Source organism: Trichechus manatus, unplaced genomic scaffold, assembly GCF_000243295.1.
Source record: "Trichechus manatus latirostris isolate Lorelei unplaced genomic scaffold, TriManLat1.0 scaffold00017, whole genome shotgun sequence".
In the NCBI taxonomy this organism is placed as follows: Eukaryota; Metazoa; Chordata; class Mammalia; order Sirenia; family Trichechidae; genus Trichechus; species Trichechus manatus.
Genome location: NW_004443953.1, coordinates 17,973,657 through 17,993,393, shown reverse-complemented (window position 1 = coordinate 17,993,393; position 19,737 = coordinate 17,973,657). Strand labels below are relative to the sequence as shown.

Genomic DNA, 19,737 nt, shown 5'->3' with positions numbered 1-19,737 from the left:
AACCAAAAGGTTGGCAGTTCAAATCCACCAGCCACTCCTTGGAAACCCTATGGGGCAGTTCTACTCTGTCCTATAGGGTCGCTATGAGTCAGAATCAAATCAATGGCAATGGTGTTTTTTTTTTTTAGTATGTCAAAAGAATAAATGTTTCAATTATGTCAAATACTATTAACTGCATTCTTTTCTAAAAGTAAATCCAAGTACAGGAAATGAATTTTTAACTAGGGAAGACTTTGTAAAGCCACATAATGTTACTATAGGCATTAAAAAAAAAAAAAAAAGCTGACTACCCTCCTAGGCTGTATTAAACTGAAAGTGGAAAACACAGAGAAGTACAAAGCAAAAATAAGTATCAGATCATTTCTGCATTTTACTAGTAAATAAAATATTCTAACTATCATTAATTAAAACTTTTCTCTCCAAACATTTCATTTGTACTCAAGTACAACATTTGCTCAATGGCAGAGCTGAATGACACTCACCCAGAATGCTGTCATTTTGAATCAGAGAATCATTCTTCTCACTCCTGCTAATTGTAAATATAAGTTTGCAGACATTAAGGAGATTCTTTCTACTCACTTTAAGCTGCAGAGAAAGAAAACACATTTCTGTTGCAGAGAGAAATCAAGGCACGCCATAATTTTTTAACATAAACATCTATTTTAAAAATGCAGCAAGAGTACTTTTAGAACATAAATAAAAGTTCTAAAGAAGCTAACTTTCAAGAGTTTAGGCCACATATTTGCCAACTACAGTATGTAACCTGATACTAAATATGATATAAATTACCTTTACAGTAAGCACATTTTAATAATAAACATTATTTCTTACTTCACTTAGTATCATATATTAAGATTACACCTTTTAAAGAGTAAATGAGGAAGAAAGGTGGTATGATGTTGATAAATTTAAATAAATGGAGTAGTTGCTCAAAAACACAAAAGTGAAAGAAGAGGGGTAACATAATTTCAGATTTAACTAATTTAGAAAAAAATACGTAGCCGGGATGACAGAAAGCAAAGAATGGGGAAAAGTACTAAGCTCTTTATCATTTGTGTAAAAGAAAATAAAAAAGTAATGTTGTTTGATTAGATAAAACAAACACATATTTATTTTTAAAGTCTATTTCTATAATGCTTTGATTTAATCAAAGTAATGTTCACAGTATAAAAGTACCTTGTAAATCATACACAAATATCCAAGTAAATTAAGCATGGGGCAATTAGGAAGTACACTTTCTTAAAAGCACAATATGGGATGACAAACTGAACCAAGTATTCTAAATTAGCTGCATATTTATCTAAAATAGTAAAAAATAAAACTAAAATCATCCTAAATGTCCAATATTGGGGAAAAGTTTCACAAACTGTAGAACATCAATACTCTTTACTATTAAGCAGTCACCAAAAATATAACTGTGAACACCATGTTGAAAGGGAAAAGCATTCATCTACTGTTTGAAGAAAATATTCCCTGCTCTCATTGCAACAATGTGAAAATATGTTTGAGGAAATGAGGTCATCTGAAGAAATAAATATTTGTGTGACAAAGATGGCATTATAGGTGTTTTTTAATCATTGAAACTATTTTTAAAATTATCTTTAATATTTTTCAAATTAGTTTCCAGTTAGTAAAAAAAGAATTTGTCCCACATATTTTTTAAAGATTTGTTCTATGTTGTTTGATTCCTAAGTATTTAGCGAGCTCTTATTGTGGACACTGCTGTGCACTGTAGGAGACACCAAGATGGCCAGCCCCGTGCTGGAGGGGGAGGCGGGAGCATTGCCCACGGAGCAGGTTCGGGGCCAGCTCCTGCAGTGGGCACTTACACATAGGTTATTCTCAGAGCAACTCTACAAATTAGGTGTTGTCATTCCCATTCTGCAGCTGAGGAGTCTGTGCCTCTGAGAGATCACATAAACAATCTTGGCATCACGTGGGTGTGTATTAGAAGTGCAGACTCTCAGGCCCCATCCAGAAAACAGAAACCCATGGAGGTTGAGTCGGTTTCAACTCATGGTGATCCTACAGGACAGAGACTGCCCCATGGGGTTTCCAAGGAGTGGCCGGTGGATTCAAACTGCCAACTTTTTGGTTAGCAGCCACAGCTCTTAACCACTGTACCACCTGGGCTCCTGAACCAGAATCTGCATTTTTAACTAGGCCCTCAGGTGACTGGATCACACTTTAAACTTGGAAAAGCATTGTTACTTTACAGAAGCCTCCGAAACTGCAACGTGTGGCAGAATGAAGAGTCCTTTTGTTTGCAGGAGGAAAAAAGAAATAGGAACTTTTCTCAATTTTAGTGATTACGTGTTTTAAAAATATTATTAGAAGAAAAGAAAATAAGTTGACTTAATAGCGAAAAATTCTACATCGATGGAAATATATATTGTTGTGAGCTCTTTGAAGTCAAAATCATGATTTATTACTCTATGTGTGGTGCATGTATTAACTGCTTAATACAAATTGTCAAAAAAATAAATGAATAAAACTAACCTAACTCCTCCTTCCCCCCCTCTTAACAATTTTAGCGAAAAGTGGCAAAGGACAACAATAAAAAATCTGTGTCAGAGATTTCACTAAAAAAAAAAAAAAATAAGATACCCACAACAATGTCCAGGCATGCTGTAAGGTCAGATTACATTTAAAGCAATTCTTTGTACCTTCCTCAGGGATAACTATAATTCATAATTAAGAGTTTGAGACATGAACAGATAATAAAATATTAAATTATATGTAAGAAATATAGACTACCTTATACAAAACAGCTCTTTCTCCCATCATTCCTCATTCTCTTTACTCTGTTTTATTGTCTTCCCCCAGCACCCATTAACCCCCTCTGGCACTGTGTATGTTTACGTGTTTGCTGTCTGTCTCCCTTGCTACAGCCAGCCAGAGAAGCCAGTGGCTTTGTCTACTTTATTCACTTCTCAAGAAGAGTCTCTAGCACCAAGTAGGCTCTTGTAGTAGATGGTTTCTTCCTATGTTAAAAATTGTAGTCTAGTCTACTTAAAGCATTTTTGGCAACTTAAAGAAAAGAAGAAAATTTTTAAAATCACCCATAAGGCTAACACTAAGTATTATCACTGTTGACATATTCGTATTTCTTTTCTGTTTTTTCCCTGGGGTACACAGGGTACTGGATTTTTTCCCCTCCTGAATTCAATTGCATTTATACTGTATATATGTTTTTATTTAAAAAAAAAAAAAAACTTAATGTAGGCTGACACGTTTTTGTGACATTTTTCAATAAAAAGGTTAAAACTGAAATGGTTGTCTGGCAAATCCCCACCTAACCAAAGAATGCTTTAACCAGAAACACTAACATAACGCTCACTGACATTTTTAAACTATAAATAGTTTTAAATGTCTGAATTGTAATATTAAACTGGTAGATGAAATACTGGCAGAAAGAAGTTATCAAAAATCTCTAGTCTCAGTCTCACATATCTTTAGTTTCTGCTAACTTTTCTTCTTCAATGGCTATTTCTAATGTGGTCGTTTTGAAATTTACCGAGAGCCCCCTCTCCAATGCCTAAGCAAAACATTTTGCCTGGGATGTTGCAAGAGATTCAGGGAAGCTGGACTTGAAGGCCCCTTCTGACCTTGCGGTTCTATAGTTACTCAGAAAGGAGGACTTATCTATCTCTGCATTCTGGGGTTCGCCTATCCGGTTTGGCCCCTGATTCAGCAAGGCAGTCAGTGCCAGGCAGAGGGCTGCATCTAATCACATGTTTTATGTTCACTGCTTGGCAGATCACTTCGCCTTTTGCCCTGAAGTAGTTAAACTGCGCCATGGATATAATTTGAACAACACCCTAATAACCAAGATGATATTTTCTCTGCAAAACATTAACAAGTTCATGACATCTTCTCTAACAAAAAGGTTGTTTTGTTTTGTTTTTTTTTTGGCTTGGTATATTCGGAGCAAAATTTCTAAGACTCAAATGAAAAAAGGAAAGGTAAACCCTGGGCAGCTGGCAGCCTGGTTCTGCCCCAGGGGAACTGCGTGGGCAGAGGACTCCAGCCTCACACCAGGGCTCTTCCTTCTGGCCAAGTGGCACCCTGAATCCAGGGCCAATGAAGGAGGAGGGCAAGCATGCAGATGCCTTTTCATTTTCTCCTCGCATTTTTTTTTTTTTAACTTTAAATCCTCTCTGTGGTTTATACTCTTTTTATTTTATTAAAGCTAATTGATCAGATATCATCAACAGAGGGGGGAAATGAAAATATCACTGAAATCACTATTTCAAAGAAATGCTGCTTTCTGAGACACATATTACAACTTAAAAAAGAGGCTGGGTTGTTTTGGGTGACAGCTAAATAAGAATGCAGCCTCTCCAAAAAATTACATATAAGATATTCTGCTTTATGAAAGATACCATTATCAAAATGAGAAACTGTGGACGCTCTTACTAAACTGTTAGTAAGTATGCCAACACTTACCTTCACTGTGTACTTTAAGATTTTAAATTATATGAATTATAGAGCGTTAGCATAAAAGCTTTTACTGTTATGAAACCAGGTAAACAAAGCTTCTTTCATTTGTTTTAGCGGCTCTCTTAGAACATTCTATAATATGTGTGTCTTATCTTTTGGTTTCCAACTGTTTATGGCAGTGGTAAGAAAGTGTTCCCCTCAAACAATGATATCATTTTGTTCAAGATCGAGTTTCTACAGAGTTTTATTTGGTGTCTGGTTTTTCTCCTAACACCTCAGGGAGCCTTCTACAACGACCAAGGGCGACCTTCCCATGACCAAATGCAGCTGTTTCTCTGTTTCAGGCTGCTTCATAAAGCACCTGGCCATTGCATCCATGGCCCAAATTATCTTATTTATTAAATCCTGTGACAGGATAAGCACCCAGCAGAAGCTGGAGGGCAGAAACCACAGCCTGCAGTATCTGATATGGATCTCCAGTCAAGTTACTTGAGCAACAGTTATGAATGTATTTGCCTATTGTTAGAGTTTTTTTTTAAACCTAGTCACAGTCTAAATGTAAAAGTTTATTTGAACATTTTCTACGTACTCAGCCTTAGTTCCTTAGATAGTACTTTCTAGTCAAATTTAGGGATGTCAGATTACCTTCATCTTTTTAGGGTTCTAAACAAATGCACTAAATTTCTAATCTTCTTTATAATATTTACCAATAAAGCATTAAACAAAGCTTTTATGTGTCAAACCAGAGGAAAGAAAAACTTACTGCTAGAATAAGTTTTGCAAGTTTAAGGCTGAGCAAGTCTGAACCAACATCAACTAGTTTATAGAGGGTCTTCAGGAGAATACTTCTTCTCTTAAACTTATTTCCAAGCATGTTTCCTTCCTCTAAAGCGTGGTGAAGTTGTGTGCAAGCAGCACAAACAGTTTCAATGTTTTCTTCTGTCACAAGAGCAAAGAGAGTAAAGCAACACTTACTATTTAAGGTCAATTTTTCAAGTGTGTCAAACATAGACGGTAAAAGTAAAAAGCCCCATAATTAACATCATAGGACATACTCAAATTCCTGAGCTGTTTTTTCCCCTTCTCTTATCACTTTCATCTACTGGATTTTTATTTTCATTTCTTTGGTCCATCTCCTACCATCTTGACTTATTTACTAATAAGTCAGCTTACCTATAATACACAGTCTTTCAAAGAGTGTACTGAAGAATGGAAATGTCACCTATTTCAGCTGGTTTCCTTTATTCCAAATGCCCTCCATTTCGGCCAGTGCTCTGTTCAGTCTCACGGAAGGATACCACTTGCATCTGCACCTCCAACCCTTTGCAACATGGTTCCAATGGCCTGGGATGTTCTCCTAACCCTCATTCCTACTGATTTCAGTCCTTCGAGACTCTTTTCATGTTCCAACTCCTCCAGAAAAGATGCACTATTCCACAGTAATCGCCTGTGAAATTGCATTCAACAAATGCTACCTTGTATTGCTATAGGGTCACTATGAGTCGGAATTGACTCAGTGGCAATGGGTTATTGTTATTTATTTTTCACATTCATGTATATATGCGTAGGTTGTATTATGTGCCTGATGTCCTCAAATGAATGTCACGCTAAGTCAGTAGGAACTGTGTCTTACGTATCTTTGTATCAACAGTGTGTGATACAATGAGAACATGTAACATAATTTAATATTCATTTTCTAACATATCTGTTGATGAGAATAATGATCAATATTTTCTTCATGAGAATAATGCTCATCATCTGAGAAAATAGGGCTCAAATAGAACAAAATCTCAAAATGTCACCAGCTCTACCATGATTAAAGGTGGTTATTAGAAAAGAGGAGTATAAAAAGAACAGTTTGGAATCATGGAGATGTAGAACATTGTATTTTGTAATTAGAATTCTGATGAAAGTAGTTTTTGAAAGTGGTAGCCATACTAATAGGTATACAAGAAATAAAAGCATATAAAGTAGAAATAAGGGGGACTATAAGAATCCCAGGTATGTTAATCAGTTAGAAAAAAAAAAATCTCTTATAGATTCCGTCACAGAATTTAAAAGTAGGAAACCAATCTTAAATAAATACCATAATGTGCTCTTAAAAGCCCACATAGAGGAAGTGTGCGCCTGCAGAAGGAAATGACTCAGGCCATTTTTAGCTCTTTTCAACAATAACATCTAAGAAAAAATTTTAAACCTCAATAGCTAAGTAACCTTCAATGCCTTTCAGTTATGCACTTAAATAAATGAATTGATGGGAAATGACTTAGACTAACTTTAAATAAAGGGAAAACTTGAACTCTATTGTAAGAAAGACTTCTGTTGTTTTATTCTTCTGTGACTGGCAGTTTCTTCATAACTCGTAAGTCTAGGCTATGAGCCACTCGCTGGCAGTGGGTGGTCCTCAAGGTATTTTTCTAACACTTCCCTCCACAAACTCTTCAGTTTGGTGAGTTCTACTCAACAGTAGTTATTTTAGCTTAAAAGGAAAATTTAAAAGGAAAGCTCAAGTGTCAAATTTAAACTATTGATCAAATGAATTCTTTATACCAACTGGATTGTTATAAATGCCATACAGCCTCAAAATACAACTTGAACCTCAGAGTTATCAAGATTTTCAAGAGGCTAAAGATCATGGGTGAAAGTTTGATGAGTAGTGACAGGTGAGTAACATAGTCTCAAAGTAACTTCTCCCCGCAAGATACTTATGAATCACAAAGGGAAAAATACAAGGCTTCAGATTGGTTCTTTATGGTTCAACTACCTGCTGAGAATTTGCATTTCCACCCCAGATACACTGAATCAGAATCTACATTTTGACAAGATCCCCAGGATGAAAGGAGGTGAACAAGAATAAACTAGTTTCAAGCTCTGGAAAAATGGTAGCTTTATTAATAGTGGAGAAACCTGGCAGACACCACTTTAGTCAAGTGATCAAAGTTAACATCATCAGTAACGGAACAAATCAGCATCATGACAAGATGCACCAGGAAGGACACAGCACCTGCCAAAATGCCTAACTTGGATCTAATTGTGAGAAGGTATCAGACAAACCCAAATTGCAGTGCATTTTATAATATAATTGGTTCAAGATCATGAAAGAGACAAGACAAATAATTGCAACTTGTGATCCAGGATTTTCTTTTCCCATAAAGGAAATTATTGGGACAACTGGCAAAATCTGAATATGATTTGTATTGTATTGTATTGATTATAATTTCCAGATATGTAAGATAATACTTTTTTTTTTTTTTGGTAAAAATGCAGGCCCAAGTAATTAGGGGTATGAGGTATCATGCCTGCAACTTGTTCTCCAATGACTAAACAAAACAAACAAAAAATCTCTGTGTGCATGTGGGAGGGGGGAAAGGAGGAGCAGAATGATAAAGCCAATTATGGTAAAATATTAATATTTTGGGAATCTGGGTGAAGAGTATACAGATTCTTTTACTACAGTAAAACCTGTGAAAGCCGGAACCTGTGTAAGGCAGAAACCTGTCAGAGAAGGAAAGCTAAAATATTTTCGACTAAAACGTGCTATAGAAAAGCGTTAAGACTGTACTCTGTCAAAGGTGAAAAACTTGTGAGACCTGGAAAAACAAGGCAGTCCCATCTTGTTCCGGCTCTCAAGGTTTCATTGTACTATTTTTTGTACTATACTTGCAACGTTTTTGTAAATCTGAAATTATGCCAAAATTAAAAGAAAAAAAAAAGACTCTCAAGGAAGGGTCAAGTAATCTAGCCCCTGATGCTGCCATTTACCGTTCTTAAGAGTTATCTATGGGGAGAGACGTCACACTTTCGTGTTTAATAATCCCCTTCCAAACTCCAACTTCTGTTCAATTCTCTGTCCACAGTGGCAGAGCCCTCAGGGCTCTCTTTAAATACTTCATGTTGAAGATCTCCTTCAGGATATTCCTTTGTGCTACTAACTCATTCTCCCCATTTAATGTTTCCTAACAAGTTTTCTTTTTTCATCCTTACCTAGATGACTGCTTTCACTAGTTTTCTAAAACAGCTCAAAGTTAACCAGGCACATTAATATGAGGGTGAGAATTAGTGACTACAGAGGGGGGAAGTCATCTGTTTATACTCTTAGGACCTGTGAGCTGCAGAGCACTTTGGAGATGATCTAGGCTCATCCACCCCTCTCTGGTGGGTAAGGATGCTCCTGCCCACAGAAACTGGGTAATTTCCCCATAGTCATACGCTTAGTAGCAACACAGGACCAGAAACCCTGTTCAGGGCTCCGCCACTCAACCATGAACACAGCTAGGCACCAACAGGGAGCCACCTAGGGGTCAGGTCATTCAAACCTTTTAAGAAGCAAGTCTTTTGCACGACTTCCCTGTTGGGTTGCTGGGAAGGACTTATTTACCCTGCTTCTCCTAGGATGTCTTCCTGTGGCTACCATGGTGGTTCACTCATCTAAGGAGCATCCACGCAATAATTCCTACTGAGGGCCTACCGTGTGCTGTCTGTCAGACACTGTGCTCGGCCCTAGGGCTATGTTATGGACTGAACTGTGTCCCCAAAAATATGTGTCAATTTGGCTAGGCCATGATTCCTAGTATTGTGTGGTTGTCCTCCATTTTGTGATTTGATGTAATTATCCTAATTGCTGAAAATCCTAACCTCTGTGATGTTAATGAGGCAGGATCAGAGGGAGGTATGTTAATGAGGCAGGACATAATCTACAGAATTAGGTTATATCTTGAGTCAATCTCTTTTGAGATATAAAAGAGATTAACAAGCAAGCAGAGAGAAGGGAACCTCCTACCACCAAGAAAGAAGAGATGGGAGTGGAGAACATCCTTTCGACCCAGAGTCCCTGCACTGAGAAACTCTTAGACCCAGGGGAAGACTGATGCCAAGGCTTTCCCCCAGAGGCAACAGAGAGGGAAAGTCTTCCCCTGGAACTGGTGCCCTGAATTCAGACTTCAAGCCTCCTAAACAGAATAAATTTCTGTTTGTTAAAGCCACCCACTTGTGGTATTTCTGTTATAGCAGCACTAGATAACTAAGACAGGCTGAAACCACAGCTAGAAGGAATCTGTTTCAACTTCAGAAACAAGAGTGTCTGAGAAGCTTCAGAGGGGGAGAAGATGGGGGTCCATTCCTCTGACAAGCTCTCCAAACCCTTGCCAGGACCCATCAGTTGTGGGCCTTCCCTGCTGGGTCACTCCAGGGTGCTGGGCACATTCTAGGCCACTTCCTGCCCTGGGAGTGTACCCCTGACAGATGTGCTAAACCTCAGGAAAGCAGGACACACACACATATTTGGATCTAGAAAACATGGGCACATCTGTCATGGATGCCAGGATATGAGACTTAGTCAAAGTTTCAGAGGACTGAAATCTGTTTTAATCTTTCACTTTCTTGCATGAACAAGAAAGATCTAGCTAGAATTTTTCAGGCAGAGGAGGTGATCATTTATATTACAAAGGGAGTTTTAGAATTAGGCTGACTTGGTACATTAAAAATATAATTTTACTCACTAAAAACAAGGCTTATGTGCAATATTTAATAGGTGCATAAAAAAAAAACAGTTGATGTTGAGTTGATTCTGATTCGTGGAGACCCCACGTGCGTCAGAGTAGAACTGTGCTTCATAGGGTTTTAAATGGCTGTGACCTTTCAGAAGTAGATTGCCAGGCCTTTCTTCTGAGGTGTCTCTGGGTAGATTCCCACCTCCAGCCTCTTGGCTGGTAGCCAAGCACTTAACCGACTGCACCATCCAGGGACTCCACAGAGACATATTATTGAGTAAAAAACAGATCATTTCATTTGTTTTTGAACACGTTCACAGAAACGATGATAGTCAAAGTGTACTAAAAATATCAGAGCAATGGTGAACATATAGATGTTTTCAATTTAAGACAAAAACTGTTAGTTTTTTTTTTTTTTTACCCTTCTCTAATTCATGCAAAATTGGTACGATCCTTGTATTCCAGAAGACTTCATCTGCTTCTTTTTCTGTGTCCTTTTCTTGCAAGTTGGCTTTTGAGGCTGCAAAAGAAACTCAGAACAGGAGACAAGCCGTGAAAAAAGGAGCTGTAACTGAAGCACAGCCTCAAGTCTTTACTGCTCATCACTAAAACTAACAAACCAGAGAATTAAATTACATGATGTCCCCCAAACTACTAATTCAAATTAGAACTACAGGTCTCCTAATCAAATCATCCCAAATTAAACTCAGATAAGATAATGTAAAGAAATAAGAACTTTGAAATATGATTTGGACACTTAATTAAAGTATTAAGATTTGTAAATAATGTTGAAATTATTATCAGTAAGGCAAACAGTTTTTTTTACTTAAACTTATTTCTCTGTAATGTAGAATAAATAGATAACTATAGAAATGTAAAGAATAAGGATTTTGAAAATGTTTAATAAAACAATATCTAAAAGAAAAGCCTGGAGGGACCCTCTTTTCCATAAAAAGAAAACTGTGCATACTACTATGGGCTCAGTGCTGTTGTTGTTGTTGCTGGTTGCCATTCAGTGGATTCGGGCTCATAGTAACCCTATATGACAGCGTAAAACTGCCCCGTAGGCTTTCCTAGGCTGTAATCTTTATGGGAGCAGATGGCCAAGTTTTTCTACCGTGGAGCTGCTGGGTGGGTTCGCCGACATTCTGGTTAAGTAGTAGAGCAGTTATGTAGACGAGCGCTTAACCATTGTACCACTAGGGCTCTTAAAGCCAAGTAATTTCACGTGGCATAGTAGGAAAGCACAGGCTCTGGGGGCTGACAGATCTCAGTTCTAATTCCTGCTCCATCAGTGATCTTGTTTTAGCTTAAAAAAAAGGACAAGCTGACGAGGGATGCGGTACAAGGTCACTTAAGAGCACAGATTCTAGAGTCACTGTCTAGGTTTGAAGGTTTGACTCCTACTAGCTGGGTGACTTTGGGCAAGTTCCTTCACTTCTTTGTAAAATGGGGTAACAAGGTTTATCTCTAAGTATTGGGATTATGGGTTACTAATTTCTTTTATGTGTTATTCTGTATTTTCCCGAACCTCTAGTACACTTGTATCACTCTTGAAGAGAGAAAAAATATACAAAACATATTAAATATATGTGTGTGTCTAAGCCTTAGTAGGTATCCATATTAATGTTTTCTTGACACAGTTTAAATTATCTGCAACAAAGAATCCAATAAAGTCTCTTCTCAATTATCTATATAAAACTGAGATGTCTGAAATGAATCCCCAAACCATCCAACGAGAAATGTTCCAAACGCACTGCGATGACATCATCCAGGGGAAGCAAGAAGTCTATACATGTTACTATGTCGCCCCAACACACAGGCCTTCCTTCCCCTAACGCGCCCTGTGCTGCAAACGGCCACTCTGAATTGCAGCAAGTCTAGACTTGCCTTTTATCAAACCGTCCCACCACCAATAGACACCCGTGCACACTAGGTATCAAAGAGCACTCCAGCCACAAAAATAAATAGAAAGGAGTTGTCAACAAAGCCACCACGAGACAGCTCTGGTGCTGTCAATAGCCTTAGTAGCAAGCTTTAGGATAATCCATCTAACCCATAAGCAAGAATTCGCCAGAAAATACTCAGCTAAATTGTCTTTAGGACAAAATCAGTTCACATCAGTACAGGTTCACAACCCCTTATTCAAAATCTTGGGGCCAGATGTCTTATGGGATTCAGAAGTCTTTGGATTTTAGAGAGGTAATACGGTGCATACACTGTATATTAGATACCACCTCAGCAGGGTCTTCTGCAGCAGCACCCTGTAGCAAAATATATGGATATTCACACTAGTGAAATAAAGTCTGCAATTGGTTCCCATCAGTTCAGGTCAGGTATTGCCACTAAATGAGCTTGAAAAATCTTTCAGCTTTCAGAGCTTTTAGGATTTCAGAACTGCAGATAAAGGACTGTATAGCACCATTTCCAATTTTTCGATCACTACTTTTATGAGTCTGCCTTAACTTTGATAAAATACGGATATGGATTCCAAAAGCAAACATGAATATTCAAGCAGTATAAAAAACTTAGTTGCTCATATTCCCAGATAACTAACATATTCAAAGTTCAAAGTATGGGCATAAAATTAACATACATTAAGGCAGGGGAAAAGCCAGAAAAATGATAAGCCAGAATGATAATTTAATCAATTGAATCAGCAAATATTTATGATGACACACTTAAATGTACTGGAAATACAAGCTCAGTGAGTTTAAATCAGCATTTTCTAGGCAATATGCTCTTTAAGATTATAGCTCTGTGAGAAACCATGATCATCAACCAGCTTCTCAGGACAAACAAAATCCAAAACGTCCACCCTAGGAAGAAATGAATTACAGGCTTGAGTCAGAAACTGCAGAACAGTTTATTTAACCCTAAGAAAGGAAGGGCCCTCATGAACCCTTCTAAATATTTCCAAGGCTTGTATCTTCTCAGAGCAGAAGTTAGCTCTACAGTGTGGTATAAGGGTTTGTTTCTAACTCTCTCCCAGGAATCCCAGTGTACACAGTTGTGTCGGGCTACTGCCTATTCACATTTCCACCCCCTTCGACTACTTCCCCCCATCTCTGCTCTCAAGAGAAAATTTTATACACTAACCCTGAGTTATTCCAGAAGCTGAAACATAGAATGATGTGATTATTTCTTTAAGGTCCACCAAAATAAATAAATAGTCTGTCTCAGTCTTGAGCAACAACTTAATATTTTAGAAAGCACTTTCATCTAGGTTCACGGTTTGCTAAATATAAAAATATACATACATATATGATTCAACAGGAAATTGGGTAAGTCAAGCAAAAAATTTCAGCATGTTTTTAAAGATTTTGCTGTCTCAGTGGTTATATTCTTAACCACAGCTTTGAATTCTGGACCCAAAAACTTGACACTGTGTTCATTGGCTGATGTTTTTAGCATGTAAATGTGAAATCCTTAGCAACAATGCTGACTCGGAAATCAGTATATCTAAGATTTTCCTGAGTACTACAGTAACTCCCATTGGTCACACAAATCCTTTTATTTGATAAGAAATTAGTTTTGAAGATAATAAAATATATATTTTTACTTAATATTAATTTGGTTTCATATAATTTCTCTCCTTTCTTTGTCAGTGTTTCAAGATATTTTAAGCTTACAAAAAAGTATGAAAAATCTTTGGGCAATTATTAACATTTTGCCATATTTTCACTCCTCTTTCTTGTTTTAAGAAGCCCTGGTGGTGCAGTGGTTAAGAGCTCGGCTGCTAACCAAAAGGTCAGCAGTTTGAATCACCCAGCCACTCCTTGGAAACCCTATGGGGCAGTTCTACTCTGTCCTATAGGGTCACTATGAGTTGTAATTGACTTGATGGCAATGGGTTTAGTTTCCTTGTTTTAAATAAATAAAACATTATAGATATAGTTGAAGCTCTCTGTATGCCTCCCCTCTGATCCATTCCCCTTCTCCTTCTGTCTCCAGGTGTAACCAACTCTAAATTGGCTGCTTACTGCTATTTTATTTAATTTTACAAGTTTAGCACATAGATTTGTATCCATAAACAATATATGTCACTGTGCTTGCAACTTACTTTTTTCACTCAATATTCTGTTTGTACTTATTTCACTCAATATTATAAATGTACTCTAGTTCATTTTCTAATTGCTACATTCCATTGCATGAATACATTTTGTATCAGTTCTAGCCTGTGATTTATACTGTTACATATTTTCTCAATTAAACAGCTTAAAGTCCAAAAGGGCTGTCTTAATATGGTTAATAGAGTTTCCTTTAAGTGAGTAATGATTTTAAATTCATGTTGACGTCACTGTGCAAATTTCCAAATGCTTTTACAAAATTTCCGCGAGATCATAAAGACTCATCTGTAGACATGCAAGGAACCAGAGCTAGGGAATTGTAAGACTGTCCTGGAAAAAAAAAAGAACCTATAAAAATAAACGTTTATCTGTGGTCAAGTTGGACAAAGTTCTGGAGTTTTCACTTAGAGAGCCAACATCAGATATCTTCAATGCCAATATTTTTCCTACGGATGCAGACACTGTCAAGGAAGGGGTCTTGGGAAACTCTAAGAACACGACTGATTCCTCACCTGTGGTTTCTAGTCGGCTCAGGTCCGAGCGGCTGGGGCAAGATGAGGCCCGGGCATGCCTCCGCCCCTGGTCCCTAGGAGGAAGAGGATATACAAAAAGACTCAGCACAAAAACCAAAGCATTGCGCTTTCTGTAAATGTCGTGAGTCAGCTATATACAGTTTCTAAAGAAATCACAGAGAATTGTTTATAAAATGGGATCTGATACTCTATATCCCATTTTAACCAATCTCTGATTTCCAATTATGATTTTTTTTTTAAACAAGTCAGGTTTGCCTAACAATACGGAATACTGTGACTAGATACAACAACAACAAAAGTAAAAATCCGAAGTCTACTTAGAAAATTAAAAAAAAACAAAAAACTAAGGACATGTGCCACAAGAGGTCACTATTACAATAAGAAAGAACTCTGGTATGCTTGGATCACAGACACCCAGTGTCTGGGAGCTGGGAGAAGCCTTACTCCCTCTTTGCAGACTCTGTCCCAACCTGGCCAGATGTGTCCAAGGTCACACATCAGGGTCAGACCTGAAACCCAAGACTCGTAATTTCTAGTTCACTGCTCTTTCCACTACTACATCACAGTGTGTCCTGTTTCCAGTAAAGAAAATTAGTAGAATTAATATTCTCTGAAAATATTTTATTCTTAGAAATATTTTAAATATTAACAAAATTGGAGGTAACATCAGGCAGTCCCTAAATAACATATACTTTTGTGTTTTCCAAATAAAAGAGCAGTGGCTGGCCAATAGCAGGATTTTATGCTTGGGTCATTTTTAAGTTAGTTATATTTAGTGTAGAGACCATCATGAAGGACATAGCTTCTCTTTAGCTAGAGCTGATACTTTAAAGTGCTTACTTTTATATTTATGTACAAAATTCCAAGGTAAAAACACTGAGAGTATAAGAGTGCAAGTTTTAGGAAAAAAAATTCTTTCTGCCATCAAATATATAATTTGCAGTAGAAACCAGAGAGAATGCGTATGCATGTGGCCAGGGTCACCCAGGAACATCCAGATGGGTATTCCGTGGTTTGTGCTTCCTGGGTGGTGAGAATCCCTTGGCCCTCAGGCCTTTACCACTGCAAGATTAACTTCTGCACATATCATATTTTTTCATAAACATGTCATTTTTTGACACTTAAGTTAACACTTCCTTTTATTATAAAACAGAGAAAAGATAAAGCTAATCTTCCAAAATGTCTAATAATTTAATACTCTGAAATGATTGCTTTATTTCTGTAGATAGTGAGAACATAGGTCTGGTGGCAAAATATCCCTAGCCAATCAAACAAAGAATGTGGGGACAAGATCCTCTTTGTCAACCTCTCAGAGTTGAGCTTCAGATGGAACAGATCTCAAAGAAAACAAAAATAAAGAAAATCAACTCTATGAAAAGGTAAAACAACAAAAGTTCAGCCAAGTGTGTGGTCAAGGAAGTTCCTATATTTATCACTTACAGAAATAAGAAGAAAGTCTGAGAACAATAGAGGCAAGACTTTCCTTTCAATATACACACTTGTCCTAAACAACTATTAAAATCAAGCAAGATCACTTTCAACTAATGGCCTTCCATCCAAAGTCACTGATCTACCCTACCTGAGGTCATGGCCAGTAACAAGGCTCCTCCCTAAATACCACATTAGTGTATTCCCACTTCTAGGAGGGGGAAAAAAAAAGCATTCTTTTTATCATACATGAAAGCTTGGTAGTGCCGGGCCCTACCAGTTCACAAGAAGAGTAGAGAGTTGACTCTTACTCTATATGTTTATCATATGCAGTGGTTGAGCGTGTGCAGGCTCTGAACCCAAACTACCTGGGTTCAAATCCTGGGTCCAGCTCTTATCTGCTATGTGACCTTGGGTAACTTAACCTCTTGGACTTGGTTTCCGCGTCGTAAAACAAGGGCAATCCTTATACTTAGGACAGTGACTGGCACATTTAAAGAACTTAATAAATGATCAATATTATTTTTCATTTTTTTTCTGAGTCAACAAGTATCTATTAAGCACATGTCTGAGCAGTCCAATGCTAGATGTTAATGGGATAAAGAACATACACAGTGTGGCCCTGAAGAGGTTTAAAATCTACTTTGAGAAAATCAACCTAAAACCAAACTCGTTGCTGTCAATTCGATTCTGACTCATAGCAACCCTATAGGACCGAGTAGAACTGCCCCATAGGGTTTCCAAGGAGTGCCTGGTGGATTCAAACTGCCAACTTTCCGGTTAGCAGCCGAGCTCTTAACCACTGCGCCGCCAGGGCTCCTGAGGAAATCAGAAACTTTTTAAAACGGAAAATTAAAATGAATGTAAAATTCAGCAGGATGCAAAACTAGAGAGATGCTGAGAAGGAAGTGATTAGCGAGTGGGAGAAGTGGATCACTACGTGGGCCTTGAAAGAATAAAGTGTCGTACCAGCAAATGACAACACTATTCTCAGCAGGGAAGTAGCATGAGTAAAGGAAAATAGGGGGCATGAGAAGCCTGATACTCAGGGAAGGGGATTATTGTACAGGGCTAGCAGACAGGAATAGAAGGTTTATTCCGGGAAGTCCTGGGAACAGCTGCCTAATACATTGGGGTGAGTGAGTGTACCCGTCTTGATGGACAAGAAGGAACTGTCATAGGTGCTTATACAAGGAAGTGATGGTATTTAGGGTTATGCAGTGACAAGAACATTTAGGAGACTTGGAGAGAGGTAACGAGTAATAATCATTTGGGGGTCACAGTGGGGCTGGAGAAGAAGAAGCAAATTTAAGAGATCCTATAAATGAAAAGTTGATAGGATTTGGTGGTTGGTTTTAAGCAGAGGAAAGAACAGAATGTAGACCTGGGAGAACAGCATAGCAGGGTTGCCATCAACACAAAGTGGGGGCTAAAGAGTAAATCGATTTGAGGGGTAAAACAATTCTGGGTTTTGCCACGTTGAATTTATGATAAAAAATGAAGCATCTACAACATCATAAAAAGAACTCAGTTACAGATCTTTTTGGTACACAGGGAACAGAAGTAATCAGAAGAGTGGCCCAAATACCAGAGACTCAGGACAAGGCCTCATCAGATACTCCTGCTGAAGGACAAAAAGGGAAAAAAGGGTCCAAAGGAAGAAGATAGACAAACTATACTCTTATACAGTCCAAGTATGTTGGGAAAGAAAGCATGGTTAACAGGTCAAAGAAGATGAGGACTGAGGATAACTGTCCATCTGGCCAGGGAAACCCTAGCAGTGTTTCTGCACAGCATGGCTGAAGTTATATATATATATATATAAACAGTAAGAGTTAGTGGAGAAGAAAGAGAGAGGCATCAAGAAAATAAAATCCCTTCAAAGGTGTTGCTAAAGCATAGGAAAAATAGATGACCTCATGCTCAGTAGAAATCTATCTCCCAGTGACTTCTACCCATTGGTCTTGGTTCTAATAATTGGAGCCACATGAAACAAAACTTTATCCTTCTTCCTCTTGACAATCTTTCAAATATTTAAAGATGTTCCACCACCACTCCTATGGTTTAAATTCCATGGTGCTACCATTTACTAGCTGTGTGGCCCTGGGTAAGTTTTTTTAACTTAAGCTTTGGTTTCCTCATTGGTACATATTGTTATTTTGTTAGGGGCCATCGAGTTGGTTTCAGCTCATAGCAACCCTGTGCACAACAGAACAATCGTTGCTACCTCTGAGCCCATGATGCAGCCACTGTGTCAATCCATCTCGTTGAGGGTCGTCTTCTTTTTTGCTGACCCTCTACTTTACCAAGAATGATGTCCTCCTTCAGGGATTGGCCCCTGCTAATAACACGTCCGAAGTATGTGAGACATAGTCTCAACATCCTCACTCCTAAGACGCATTCTGGCTGTACCTCTTCCAAGACAGATTTGTCTTGGTCCATGGTATATTCAGTATTCTTCACCAACACCATAATTCAAAGAAATCAATTCTTCTTCAGTCTTCCTTATTCATTGTCCAGCTTTTGCATGCATATGAGGTGACTGAAAATACCATAGCTTGAGTCAGGTGCACCTTAGTCCTCAAAGTAACATCTTTGCTTTTTAACACTTTAAAGAGGTCTTCTGAAGCAGATTCGCCAAATACAATATGTTGTTTGATATCCTGACTACTGCTTCCATGGGCATTGATTGTGGATTCAAGTAAAATGAAATCCTTCACAATTTCAATCTTTTCTCCGTTTATCATGATGTTGCTTATTGGTCCAGTTGTGAGGATTTTTGTTTTCTCTATGTTAAGGTGTAATCCATACTGAAGGCTGTATCTTTGATTTTCTTCAGTAAGTGCTTCAAGTGTTCTTTGCTTTCTGCAAGCAACGTGTGTCATCTGCATATCACAAGTTGTTAATGAGTCTTCCTCCAATCCTGACGCCCCATTTTTCTTCACACAGTTCAGTTTCTTGGATTATTTGCTCAGCATACAGACTGAATAAGTATGGTGAAAGGATACAACTCTGACGCACACCTTTCCTGACTTTAAATCACGTGGTATCCTCTTGTTCTGTTCAAACGACTGCCTCTTGGTCTACGTACAGGTTCTACATGAGCACAATTAAGTACTCTGGAATTCCCATTCTTTGCAATGTTATCCATAATTTTCATGATCCACACAGTCAAATGCCTTTCCATAGTCAATAAAATACAGGTAAACATCTTTCTGGTATTCTCTGCTTTCAGCCAAGATCCATGTGACGTCAGCAATGATACCTCTCCTTCCAAGTCCTCTTCTGAATCCGGCTTGAATTTCTGGCAGTTCCCTGTCGAGGTACTGCTGCAGTAGTACATGAAGGGCTGGTAAAAAATAGTATCCTCTAGCAACATAAGGTTGTTGTGAGGATTAAGTGATGTAATATGTAATTGTTTAGCACAGTCCCAGGCATATATTATGTAGTCAGTAAATGTTTACTATTATTGTTGTTGTTGTTATCATTGATGTCATTAACAAACATCTCCAGTTCCTTCAACTGTTTCTCCATATAATATGGCTTCAAATCAGCCTGTTCATTTACTCTGAGTGTCAGTTTGTCTGAATCTCTTTTAAAGTCTGGAACTCAGCATTGAGCTAAAGGTTGAACCTGAGGAGCAAAGAGGAGATATTCTAAATATTCAGAAATTCTAAAAATACACCTCAGCATAAAGAAAACAAAAATCCTCACAACTGGACCAATAAGCAACATCATGATAAACAGAGAAAAGATTGAAGTTGTCAAGGATTT

The 19,737-nt window shown here is 37.9% G+C and overlaps 1 protein-coding gene across 1 annotated transcript in view; it reads right to left on the bottom strand.

The window, feature by feature from the left end:
• The window catches only part of ARMC2 (armadillo repeat containing 2), a 126,257-nt gene that overhangs the window by 63,254 nt on the left and 43,266 nt on the right, over positions 1–19,737 (bottom strand). The window contains exons 6-9 of the mRNA XM_004372448.2: positions 14,515–14,588; positions 10,354–10,452; positions 5,207–5,382; positions 483–585 (exon numbers count right to left, since the gene is read on the bottom strand). Coding sequence (XP_004372505.1) covers positions 483–585; positions 5,207–5,382; positions 10,354–10,452; positions 14,515–14,588 — 452 coding nt within the window. The remainder of the gene's footprint in view (positions 1–482; positions 586–5,206; positions 5,383–10,353; positions 10,453–14,514; positions 14,589–19,737) is intronic.